This window comes from Aquila chrysaetos, unplaced genomic scaffold (genome assembly GCF_900496995.4).
Source record: "Aquila chrysaetos chrysaetos unplaced genomic scaffold, bAquChr1.4, whole genome shotgun sequence".
In the NCBI taxonomy this organism is placed as follows: domain Eukaryota; kingdom Metazoa; phylum Chordata; class Aves; order Accipitriformes; family Accipitridae; genus Aquila; species Aquila chrysaetos.
The window spans coordinates 97,709-110,219 of NW_024470396.1; the positions used below are offsets into that span (position 1 = coordinate 97,709).

Consider the following 12,511-nt stretch of genomic DNA (forward strand, 5'->3'; position numbering starts at 1 on the left):
AGCCGGACCCGCCGCTGGCCCAGGCCGAGCCCCTCAGCGACGGCGGTCGCGCCTCTGGGAGAACAGATTCCAGAGGGGAACGGCCCGTGAGTCGGGGGAGTGGGATGTGAGAGGAACCCCTCTGCGGATACCGAGGTCAGGGAAGGAGGAGGAGCGGGGGAGGACGCGGTGAGGCGGCAGGCTGTCCCCCCCAGCCCGTGGAGGGGAGCGGGGGAGCGGAGGCCGCCCAAAATGGCCGCGCCTCCGTGGCTGAGGCAGTCTGTGACTGAAGGACTGCACCCTGTCTGCGGAAGGGACCCGCGCTGGAGCAGTTGGTGAGGAACTGCAGCCCGCGGGAAGGACCCACGCTGGAGCAGTTGGTGAAGGGCTGCCTCCCGCGGGAGACACCCCACGGCGGAGCAGGGGCTGAGCGCGGAGTCCTCCTCCCCCCGAGGAGGAAGGAGCGGCAGAGACGAGGGGTGAGGAACCGACCCCAGCCCCCGTCCCCTGCTCCCCTGGGGAGAGAGAACCGGGAGTGGGGCTGAGGCGGGAGGGCGGGGGGGAAGCTGTTCTCAGGTTGGGTTTTGCTTCCTAATAGCCTTGTTGTGATTTGATTGGTAGCAGATTAAATTGATTTTGTTTCTTCTCCACGTTGAGCCTGTCTTCTGCCCGTGACCGTAAGTGGGGAGTGATCCCTCCCTGTCCTTGTCTCGACCCACGAGCCTGCCTTTACATTTTCTCCTCATCATCCCACCGACGCCAGGGAAGGGAGGAGTAAGCGAGCAGCTTTGTGGTGCTTTGTTGCCAGCTGGGCTTAAACCATGACACTAAGCTGTGTAAGAAAGCAGTTCATTAAATGCAATAACAATATTGTTATCAAAAATGATGTGGTTTAGTTTCCTATAAAAAAGCCAAAACGCTATGGGGTTACATTTCATTTCTAGCAAGACCGTGCATACCAGCCAGCTTCTTCCAGAACTACCTTCTGTATAGGACTGAATGACAAAGCAGAATTAGATCCCACAAGAATCCCTTCTCAAAAATATCTGTGGTTGCAAAGTAAATTATTCATGGTAAATCGCCGACGATTCAGGGTCACCTTGACAGTCTCTCTGACTGACTCCCTTAAGAGAACTAGATGAGTCCCAAAGGACAGAAAACACCAAAAAACCATGGAAATACAAGAAATGTATCAGAAACTGTATGAAGCAGCCTAATTTAACACCTAAGTAGCTAGAACAACAATAAATTGCAAAACACAACAAAAAACACCACAGGAGATGTATCGATAAAAGCAAATGAAGGCTATTGCCTTCTCTGAAAAACTCAAGAGGAGATCTGAGTTGATAATAGACATCTTTGGGGTACCAGATACCAAATGGAAACATACTATAAGATGGAAAACAGAAAGACTGCTCTGGAGCACAAAGTCAGCTTTGGAAAAGGCTCCGACAGAGCAAGAGGCATCGTCACAGGGATTAGAGCAGTCCCAAAGGGGCCAGAGAGACCAAAGAAGTCTTGGGGGTGCAAGGAGCTCAAAAGGGAATTGAACAAAGAACAGATGTCCTCAGGGGATCAGGGACTGAATGGAGGCGCGCCAAATGCATGCAAGTGGGTAACAGATTTGGACTGGGGTAACGGATGCAGACTCAGGAAGGGTTCTGAGGGCAAAAGAGGGGTGCAGAGTGCCCTCCCGAGCTAAAATGGGGCTCTAGGGCATAGAGGATTTTTCATGAGAGCTCAGCAAAGGGAGCAGAGGAGTCCCGAGGGGGGCTGAGAGACCAAGGAAGCCTCAGAGATAACAAATTATGAACTCTGAAGGGGATTTCAACAAAGGACAGGTGTTGTCAGGGGCCCGGGGCTGAATGAAGGCCCCCTAAATGGCAAAGAGTAAGAAAAGAGCGCTCTGAAGAGCACAAAAAAATGGAATGGAAAGGGAGCTAAAGTGCTACAAGAGTGCTGTGGAGTACAAGAAAGGACTCGGAAAACATTGCTATAGAGAGTGGAGGAATTATGAGGGGCAGGGTAAGAAAAGAAGGCTTGGAGACACAGCAAGGGCCTTGGAGTCTCGGGAGGGCATCTGGGCAAACTACAGACGACTGAGTGAGAGAGGAACCAAACATGGACGCCCTCAATGGCAGAGAGAAAGGTAAAGGAGCGCTGCGTAGCAAAGAAAGAAGGGTGGCTCCGACAGAACAAGAGAGATAGATCAAATGGTACGAGGTGCTGTGGAGAGTGAGGATTTGGACATAAAGAAAACTTTAAAATTAAGAGAGTACCAGTGGACAAGAAAGAATTGAGCCCACAAGGGGCCCTGCTGCCTTCCAGAGCGCCCTGGGGCTTGGGCTGGGCTTTGCATGGGCTCACAGGGAACCCCAACCCCAATGCTGACCCCAAACCCTCCAGCTGATCCTGACCCCTACGCTGACCTCAACCCCTACGCTGACCCAACCCCTCCAGCTGACCCCAAACCCTCCAGCCAATCCCGACCCCTGTGCAGACCCCAATCCCTCCGGCTGATCCTGACCCCTATGCTGACCCAACCCCTACGCAGACCCCAACCCCTCCAGCTGACCCTGACCCCCGTGCTGACCCTGACCCCCGTGCTGACCTGACCCCTCCACAGGCCCCGACCCCTCCAGCTGACCCTGACCCCTCCAGCTGCCGCCGACCCCCGTGCGGACCCCGACCCAGCGCCTCTAGCCCTGCTTCTCTCCAAAGTGGGAGGGGAACTCGTCTCCATGGGCGGGGCCTGTCGCTAGGGCTGGTGCCGTTCCTCTCCCGGGCTGTTTTTATGGGCGGGGCCTGTCGCTAGGGGCGGGGCCTGTCGCTAAGGGTGGTGCTGTTCTGCTCCCGGGCTGTTTCTATGGGCGGGGCCTGTCGTTAGGGGTGGTGCTGTTCCTCTCCCGGGTTGTTTGTATGGGCAGGGCCTGTCGCTAGGGGCGGTGCTGTTCATCTCCCGGGCGGTCTCTATGGGCGGGGCCTCTCGCCCACCCGGCCGGTTGCTAGGGGCGGGCTAGACCCCGGGGAAGGGAGGAGCCGGTTGCAAAAGGCTGGGCGCGCTTCCGGCGGGGCGGCGATTGACCCGGAAGTGTTGCTGGAGGCGGCCGGTGACCCGGAAGCGCTGCGCGGGGCGGGGCTGCGGCGGATGATGGCGGCGGAGGAGCCTCAGCAGAAGCCGGAGCCGCTCGGCGGCGACGCGGACGGTACCGACGGTCTCCGACCGGGACCCCTCCCGGGCTTCCCCCTGCGTCCCGGTACCCCCCCCCCACGAGTACCCCCGGACCGGAACCCCCCAGCGCCCTACGGGGGACCCCGCGCTGGGGCCCGGTCCTCCCCCATAGGTCCCCCAATACCCCTATAACCCCCGCCACGGCCCCCCCTCGTTCCCCGGTACCTCGAAAGCGCCCCCGTGGTCTCCCCCATATCCCCCCAGCACCCTGATACTCCTGTAGGGCTCTCCGTAGCACCCCCAATACCCCTGTAGGGCCTCCCCAAGCACCTCAATGTCCCCTGTAGCCCCCCGTAGCACCCCAGTACCCCCCAGAGGCCCCCCCCCAACCCCAGTCTCCCCCATAGCTCCCCAGTACTCCCCTATAGGTCTCCTGTAGCACTCTAATACCGCTACAGCACCCCCCGGAGTGCCCCAATACCACCCATAGGGTCCCTATAGCACCCCAACACACCCGTAGTCTTCCCTGCCACCCCAATACCCCCCATAGCACCCCAGTCCCCTTCCAAGCATCTCCCCAGGGTCCTGCCACACCCCAGCCCCCCGGATCCATTTTGGGTGTGCCCACCCCACTCCCCAAAACTCCCCGTGGGGGTGTAAAGAGACCATGGGGGAGCTCCTATGAAATCGGGGAGTTCCTCTCACCCCCAATATCCCCCCCAAAGGTGTGAACTGCCTGGCCTATGATGAGGCCATCATGGCACAGCAGGACCGGATCCAGCAAGAGGTGAGAAACCCCCCCAACACCCGCCCCCAAACCTCCTTGGGGGGGTCCCCAAATTGCTCCCCTCCCCCTTAGGGGGGGGGTCCCCCCAATCCTGACCCCCACCTCGGGGTGCAGATCGCGGTGCAGAACCCGCTGGTGTCAGAGCGGCTGGAGCTGGCGGTGCTGTACAAGGAGTATGCCGAGGACGATCACATCTACCAGCAGAAGATTAAGGTGGGCACCAGTATGGGACTGGGAACCTTTAAAGGGCACCACTGTGGGCCTGGGAGGCTTTAAAGGGCACCAGTTTGGGACTGGGAGCACCTTTAAGGCACTGTTGTGGCACTGGGAGCAGCTCTGGGATACCAGTATGGCACTGGGAGCCCCTCTGGGGTGCCACTATGGCACTGGGAGCCTTTAAAGGGCACTGGTAAGGGACTGCGAGCAGCTCTGGGGTGTGCCCATGCAGCTGGGGTGCCCCCCAGGGTGTCCCCATGTCTCCTGGGGTGTCCCTATGCCCCCGGGGTGTCCCCATGTCCGTGCCCCCCCATCTCACCATCCCCCCCCAGGACCTGCTCCAGAAGTATTCCTACATCCGGAAGACGCGGCCAGACGGGAACTGCTTCTACCGAGCCTTCGGCTTCGCTCACCTGGAGGCTCTGCTGGAGGACGGCCAGGAGCTGCAGCGGTGCGCCACGCCTGGGTTCCCCCCGGACGCCTGGGTGTCCCCCACCCAAGTCCTCTGGGTCCCTCTTGGCCCCCCCAGGTCCCCCCCAGATGCCTGGGTCCCTCCTGGGATGCCTAGGTCCCCCCTGGGTGTCCCCGCCCCTTGCACCCTGGGTCCCCCTTGCCCCCCGGGTTCCCCCCCCAACACCTGAGTCCCCCCCCCGGACACCTGGGTCCCTCCCCAGGTTCAAGGAGGTCTCCGCCCGCAGCAAGGAGGAGCTGGTGGCGCAGGGGTTCACCGAGTTCACCATCGAGGACTTCCACAACACGGTGGGGACACGGGGACAGGGGGACATGGGATGGGTGCGGGGCATGGAACACAGGGACAGAGGGGGACATGGTCCCTGTGACCCCATGTGTAACCCCATGACGATGCATGTAACCCCGTGTATGGCCTTGTGACAGCATGTGTGACCCTGCTTGTGCCCCTGCGACGGTGCGTGTGACCCTGTCTGTGACCCCATGATGGTGCATGTGCCCCCGTGATGGTGCATGTAACCTCGTGTGCCCCCCAACACACATGTGGCCCCTGACACACATCTTCCTGACAGTTCATGGAGCTGATCGAGCGAGTGGAGCGCCGCGTGCCGCTGCCGGAGCTGCTGGCGGCCTTCAACGAGCCCAGCACCTCCGACTACCTGGTGGTCTACCTGCGCCTGCTGACCTCTGGCTGCCTCCAGCGCCACCGCCGCTTCTTCGAGCAGTTCCTGGAGGGCGGTCGCAGCATCAAGGAGTTCTGCCAGCAGGTCAGGGCCTCGCACGCACCTCGCACGGGCCACGTGCCACCTCCCAGCACCCTCCCTTGGCTTCGCTTGGTCCTTGCATGGTCTCTTGTGTGGCATCTTGCAGCTTTGCGTGGCGTTGCATGGATTTGCGCAGCCTCACACGAGCATCACACGGGTTTCACGTGGCCCTCGTGCCACCTTTCAGCACCCTCACACAGCTTCGTACGGTCCTTGCGGGGTCTCCTGTGGCCTTTGCATGGTGTCTTGCAGCCTCGTGCAAACTTGCACAGCCTCAAACTGCCCTTGCACGGTCTTGCACAAGCCTTGCATGGGTCTTGCGTCACATCCCAGTGCCCCTGCGTAGCTTCACATGGCCCTTGCATGGCATCACGCAGCCTTGCATGGCTTCGCACGGCCTCATACTGCCCTTGCACAGGTCTCGCACTACCTCCCAGCACCCTCACACAGCTTCGTGGGGTCCTTGCCTGGTCTGTTGTGGCCCCTGTGTGGCGTTATGCAGCCTTGCACGGCCTCCAATGGCCCTTGCATGGTCTTGCACAACGTCACACTGCCCTCGCGCAGCTTTGCACAGTTTCTAATGGCCTTTGCACAGCTTCACGCAGCCACCAATGGCCCTTGCACAGCCTTCCCACAGGTTTGCACTTGCCTTGCACGGCCTCATGCTGCTGTTGCACAGCCTTGCACTGCTCTTGCACAGCCTCCAGTTGCCCTTCCGTGACCCTCACCCAGCTTTGCATGGCCTTACGCAACCTTGCGTGGCCTCCAATCATCCATGCACGTCCTTCCCACAGCTTTGCACAGCTTCACGCTGCCCTTGCACGGCTTTGCCACCCTTGGGTGGCCTCCCAAGTGTCCTTGCGCACCCCCAATGCCCTCTCATGCCACTCACACAGCCCCCTGACTCCCTTTTCCCCTTACAGGAGGTGGAACCCATGTGCAAGGAGAGCGACCACATTCACATCATCGCCCTCGCACGAGCCTTGCACGTCTCCATCCTGGTAGAATACATGGACCGGGGGGAGGGCGGTGCCACCAACCCCCACGTCTTCCCCGAGGGCTCCCAGCCCCGCGTCTGCCTCCTCTACCGCCCCGGCCACTACGACATCCTCTACAAGTGAGCTCCTGCCTCGCACAAGGCCTCGCACGAGGCTGGCGACACCTTACACGGGCCTGGCGCAGCTTCCTGACGTCGTGCCGGGGCTTTGCACGGGGCCTCGTGCGTCCTTGTGCAGCCTCGTGTGACCTCGCACAGCCTCGTGCAACCCTTGCACAGGCCCCACGCGGACCCTGTGGGCCGTCGTGCAACCTTCGCACGAGCACTTGTGCGGCCTTGTACGTGCCCCTGCCCTGCCTCCCCCCCCCCCCCAATAAAGATGCGGCCCCACTTGCTCTGCACATTTATTTAGGGGGGTGGATCGTGCGGAGGGGATGCAGGCGTTTGGGGTTGAGGTCTCGTGGGCCTTGGGGGCTGGGGGACACTTGCGGGCTGGGAGGGGGTGGTTGAGGGGCAGGGGGGCACTTGGAACCCCCTTAGGGGAGTTGGGTGTCTGTGGGCATAGTTGGGTCGGGGGAGGAAGTTGGGGGCCCAGGGGGACGCGTGAAACCCCTTTAGGGGGCACTTGGGGGTCTGGGGAGGGGCAGTGGGGGGGGCACTTGGGACCCCCCCGGGGGCAGTTGGAGAGGTAATTGGGGGGGGGGGGCAGCTGGGGGGTTTGGGGGGTAGTTGGTACCCACTTAGGGGACAATTGAGGGTCCGGGGGGACACCTGGGGGATGTTGGGGCACTTGGGACCCCCCAGGGGCAGTTGGGGGAGGGGGGGGGCAGCAGCCGGCAGTCCAGGGCCTCATCCTGCCCCAGGAAGCCGCAGAGCACGACCCGCTCCTCCTGCCACACGCACGTGCGACGTGTCCTGGGGCCCCAAACTGCCTCTGAGGACCCTGACCCCACCCAGGGGCCCCAAAGCCCCCCCGCCCTCCTAATGCCCCCATTGTCCCCCTCCCCTGCTTGCGGAAGGCAGTCACGGGGATCCACGGGGGAGGGTGGAGCAAGACCCCTCGTGTGAGGGGGACCTCGTGCAAGGGTCCCCGTGCAAGGGCCATCCCCGTGCGATGGGTGCCCCTGTCCTCGTGCAAAGCTGTGCCCACGGGGTGGGGTGTCCCCATCCTCGTGCTACCCTCACGCTGTCCCCGTGCAAGGCGGTCCCCGTGTGCAGCGCCTCTGGGGGCACATGGGGCACGAGGCCCTCCCCGCACCCCCGGCCTCCCCCTGGCAGCACCAGCCCCAGTGACCCCCCCGTGTGCACCCCCGCGGTGTCCCGTGCGAGCCTTCCTGCAAGCTCTTGTGCAAGCGCCCGTGCAAGGCCCCACTGAGCCCCTGCGCGCACCGCCGTGATGCCCCATGTGAGACCCCGTGCAGTGCCCCCCCCCCACCAGGGACCAGGCGTCCGGGGGGGGACCCAGGAGTCCTGGCGGGGAGGGGGCTCTTAGCCCCGACCTCCCTCCGGATTTACACTCCCCCCCGGATTCCGCTCCCTCCTCCGTATTTACCCCACCCCTATCCCCCCCCCTCCATCCCCCCCCCTCCCCCGGCCGCCTGGGTCCCCCCCCGGCCGCCTGGGTCCCCGCGCACCGGGAGGCGGCGCTCCCCCCCCCCCCCCCCCCCCCCCCCCACCCGCTCCGCCGCCTTCCCACGTCCCGCAGCCGCCCGCCACCAGCACCGGCCCGACCGCGCCGGCCGGTACCGACCCCGGTAAGGGCCCTCCCTCCCCCCTCGACCCACCCCCGCCCCCCCGGGACCCCCCCAAAACCTCCCCCCATCCCCCCCCTGCATCTCCATCCCCCCCATCCCCCGCCAGTACCCAGTGATGCTCCAGCCCGGGGGAGGGACCCAGGCGGCCGGGAGCTGGGCCCACCCCTCCCCCCCGGCACCACCGGAGCGCCCCCCCTCCCGTGAGACTCCCCCAAATCCCCCGGAGCCCCCCAAACCGCCTTCCCCACCCACCCCCTCCCCCGGTACCCAGGGATGCTCCAGCCGGGGGGAGGGGCCGTCCGGGAGGGGGGGAGGGGAAGGGACTCAGGCGTCCGGGGGCTTGATCCCCCCCATGAGACCCCCCCCGACCCCCTCAAATCCCCCCAGCCCCCACCGGAGCCCCCAACCCCCCCCCGTACCCAGGGATGCTCCAGCCAGGGGGAGGGACCCAGGCGTCGGGGGGGGGGACCCAGGCGTCCGGGAGGCGGGGGGAAGGGACCCAGGCATCCGAGGGCCTGACCCCCCGCCATGAGACACCCCCCCATGAGACCCCCCCCGACTCCTCCAAACCCCCCTATAACCCCTCTAACCTCCCCAACCCCCCCCAGTACCCAGGGATGCTCCAGCCTGGGGGAGGGGCCTAGGCGACTGGGGAAGCGACCCCCCCCCTTGAGACCCTCCCCGGGCCCCCGAATCCCCCCCCGCCCCCCCCCCAGGGCCGCCCCGGAGTCCCCCAAATCCCCCCACCCCCCGCAGCACCCAGGGATGCTCCAGCCAGGTGGAGGGGCCCGGGCGTCTGGGGGGGGGGGGAACCCGGGCGTCCGGGGGGGGGACCCAGGCGTCCGGGGGGGCTGATGGGGGAGTGTGTTTAATGGCGGCGGGGGGGGCATCACCCGGATGCCTGGGTCCCCCTCTGGGGGATGGGTCACATGACCCCTCGTGCGAGGCCAGGGCTGACGCAAGGGTGACCCTAGGGCACGAGGGTCCCCGAGGGGTGTCCCCTAACGAGCCGCCGCTAATTAGGGGTGGCTCGTTAGTGGCGCTGGTAATTGGCACCCGGGGAGGGGAGGGCGGAGGCCCGGACAACCTGGGTCCCGGCAGGTGCTCGCACGAGGGCATCGCACAAGGGCGGGTGTTGCACAAGGGCTCGTGTCGCACGAGGACCCCCCGGCTCACAAGCCCTCCCTCCCCAAAGCGGCCCCCCCGGTGGTGGGGGGGCCATGGAGCACCGGAGCCGGTAACAGTGGCCTGGCACGCGGACCCGTCGCACGAGGACCCGTCGCACGAGGAGCCGGGACCATCGCAGGCAGGCAGAGGAGACAGGTAGGGCCCCGCCACCCACCGTGCCCGGACGCCTGGGTCCCCGGTGCTGGGGAGGGGTCGGGGGGGGTGTCCCTGCCCTGCACAGGGGGTCAGTGGGGGGGTCCTGTGCCTGGGTCCCCTGTGGTGGGGGGAGGGATTCGGGGGGTCCCTACACTACGGGGGGGGGGGCTTACCATGCTCAGATGCCTGGGTCCCCGGGGGGCTGGAGGGTGCTGGTGGGGGTGTCCCTGTCCTATATATGGGGTCGGGGGGGGGGGGGCAGCACCCAGACACCTGGGTCCCCTGGGAGGGGGGGGCTGGGGGGGATACCTGCCCTATATACAGTGTCAGTGGGGGATGCAGGACCCAGACGCTGGGTGCCCTGCCCCCCTGCCCTTACCCCCCCTCCCCCCACAGGACCCCCCTCCCCCCATGGCCCCCCCTCCCCCCCTCCTCCTCCTCCTCTTCCTCCCCCTCCCTCCCCCCACCTGGGCCCTGACAGCCTTCACCCTGGCCGCCCGACGGGGGGGGAGCCCACCCCCTTTCCCCTCCCCACTCCTGACCATCGTCACCGCTGTCACCAGTCGTCACCGTCACCGCTGCCGCCTGCCCCACCGTCTGCCGCTGCGCCGGCGGCCGTGTCTACTGCAACGACCGGGGGTTGACGGCCATTCCCGAGGGCCTCCCCGCCGGCGCTACCACCCTCTTCCTCCAAAACAACCGGATCGGCGACGCTGGCATCCCGGCGCGTTTGGGTCACTTATCGGCGTTAAAAGTTTTATATCTCTACGCTAACGCCTTGGAGCAATTGCCGGCGTATCTGCCGCCGGCGCTGCGGGAGCTGCACCTCCAGGAGAACAACGTCCGCGGGTTGTGCCGACGGGCGCTGGCAAGAGCGCCGCTGCTGGAGCGCTTGCACCTGGACGACAACTCGGTCTCGGCCGCCGGCATCGAAGAAGACGCCTTTGCCGAAAATCGTCGCTTACGGCTACTGTTTTTATCCCGCAATCACCTCAGCAGCGTCCCGCCGGGACTGCCGCCGGCGCTGGAGGAGCTGCGGCTGGACGACAACCGGATCCACACCATCCCCCTCCGCGCCTTCGAGGGTCTGCCGGCGCTTCGGCGCTTGGTGCTGGACGGGAACCTGTTGGCCAACCAGCGGATGGCGGACGACACCTTCAGCCGGCTGGTCAACCTCAGCGAGCTCTCGTTAGGGCGAAACGCGTTAGCCGCGCCACCGGCCAACCTCCCCCGCGCTCGCCTGCGCCGGCTGTCCCTCGCCGCCAACGCCATCAGCCACGTCCCCGCCGGCACCTTGGCGCGGATGCGCTCGCTGGAGCGGCTGGATTTGTCGGACAACAACCTGACGACACTGCCGCGGGGGCTGTTCGACGACCTGGGGAGCCTGAGCCACCTGGGGCTGCGGAACAACCCCTGGTTCTGCGGCTGCAACTTGGCCTGGCTGAGGGACTGGCTACGCCGGCGGGCGCCGCAGGGGCTGGAGGTCAAGGGGCTGCTGTGCCAGGCGCCGGCGCGGTTACGGGGGCTGGCGGTGGGGGACTTGAGGGGGGAGATGGATGCTTGTGACCCCCCCGCTGCGCCGGGCGCTGCCGCCGCGGCACCAGGTGTCGTGGCGGCATCGCCGGGCGCCGCGGCATCGCCCGGTGTCGTGGCGGCGTCACCGGGCACCGCGGTGGGCGGCGCCGGGGGTCCCAGCATCGACGGGTGGTCTGTGGCTCCAAGCGGCACCGGGGGGGTCTCTGAGGGTCCGGTGGCCCCCAGCCCCCCCCGGCGCGTCCTTACGGTTGAGTTGGCTCCGGCCGGGGGGGGGGGGCGGTGACGGAGACGTTGGTGCGGGGGGAGCGGGGGGAGTACGTGGTGACGGCGTTACAGCCACGCGCCGCTTACCGCGTCTGTCTGTCCGCCCTCGACCCCCCCGGCATCGCCACCCCCCCGCTTTGCGCCCAGGCTCGCGCCGGCGGTGAGACCACCCCCGTGTCACCGGGACCCCCCCCGCCAAGGGACGCCCCCCCCGCGCTACCCCCGGCAGCGGCGGCGGGGGGGGCGGCAGCGGCGGCAGCTGGGGTGGTCTTGGGGGTCTTGGGGGGATGGTGGAAGAGGAGGAGGAGGGGGGGTGGGGGGGCTCCCCCCCCACCCCCCAAGATTGGGGGGGGGCTGCCGCTAAGACCCCTGCGGCCCCCCTGAGGAGGGTGGCATCCGCACCGTCTTCCCTCCCCCTCCCCCCCCCGCCGCCGCCCCCTCCCCCCCCGCTGCCCCCCCCCGGCGCTCGGGGGTACCGGGGGGGGCGGGTGCCCCATGGTGTTGGCGGGGGAGCGGGGTCCTGAGGGGGTAGCCCCTCTTTCTGGGACCCTCCCTATGCTACGGACCCCCCCCCGGGGATATGGCAGGGGACACCCCTGTTTTGAGGACATTTGGGGGGATCCCCCTGGGGTTTTGGGGAGGAGGGGTCCCCCTGCCCCTCCCCCACCTCCCTTTTTGGGGCATTTTGGCTTTTTTTTAAGGTGTTTTTTCGGCGCCGCTGCTTTTTAGGGGGAGAAAAGGTGGATTTGGGGCAGGAACGGTTTGGGGGGAGAGGACCCAGGTGTCCGGGACCCCCACGACCCCCAAGAGGACCCAGGCGTCCAGGCCTGGACGAGAGACCATGGTGGGGGGAGATGGGGGGGAGTGCCAGGGGACCCAGGTGTGGGGGGGGGGACACCCAGGTGTCCGGCCCCCCCCCCAGCGCGGCTTCGGGGCGGGTCTGCGCATATCAAAGTGCCCCCCTCCCCCCTCGCGAGGTGCCTTCACCCCTCCCCCCGCCCCCAGCCGTTGCAATTGGGGGAAAAGGACCAAAATCAGGAAAAATCGACCCAAAGGGCCGAGGGGCACCCCTCCCCCCCAATAAACCCAGCGGCTCCTTTTCCCGCCGGCGCCTCTTTCCTGGACACCTGGGTCTGCCGGCGGGGGGGTGGGGGGAGAGCGTGCACACGCGTGTGCAACGGGGGGGTGCACACGTGCGTGTGCTGAGGGGCCCAGTCGCATGGGGCCCTTCCCCCGCACCCCCACACGGGG

At 66.0% G+C, this 12,511-nt stretch overlaps 2 protein-coding genes across 2 annotated transcripts; both read left to right on the forward strand.

The window, feature by feature from the left end:
- Positions 1 to 3,053: 3,053 nt before the first annotated feature.
- OTUB1 (OTU deubiquitinase, ubiquitin aldehyde binding 1) lies at positions 3,054 to 6,773 on the forward strand. Its single transcript, XM_030006789.2, has 7 exons — positions 3,054 to 3,185; positions 3,877 to 3,938; positions 4,053 to 4,151; positions 4,487 to 4,605; positions 4,829 to 4,913; positions 5,195 to 5,389; positions 6,310 to 6,773. Exons 1-7 carry the CDS (start codon positions 3,128 to 3,130, stop codon positions 6,505 to 6,507), a joined length of 816 nt encoding a protein of 271 aa, XP_029862649.1. The 5' UTR covers positions 3,054 to 3,127; the 3' UTR covers positions 6,508 to 6,773.
- Positions 6,774 to 10,001: 3,228 nt separating this feature from the next.
- LOC115338274 (leucine-rich repeat transmembrane protein FLRT1-like) lies at positions 10,002 to 12,470 on the forward strand (the record flags this gene model as incomplete). Its single annotated transcript, XM_030006786.2, is given in 3 exon segments — positions 10,002 to 11,234; positions 11,236 to 11,267; positions 11,269 to 12,470. Coding segments are annotated over 3 exon segments (1,641 nt in total), but the record flags the coding sequence as incomplete, so codon positions are not given.
- Positions 12,471 to 12,511: the final 41 nt, after the last annotated feature.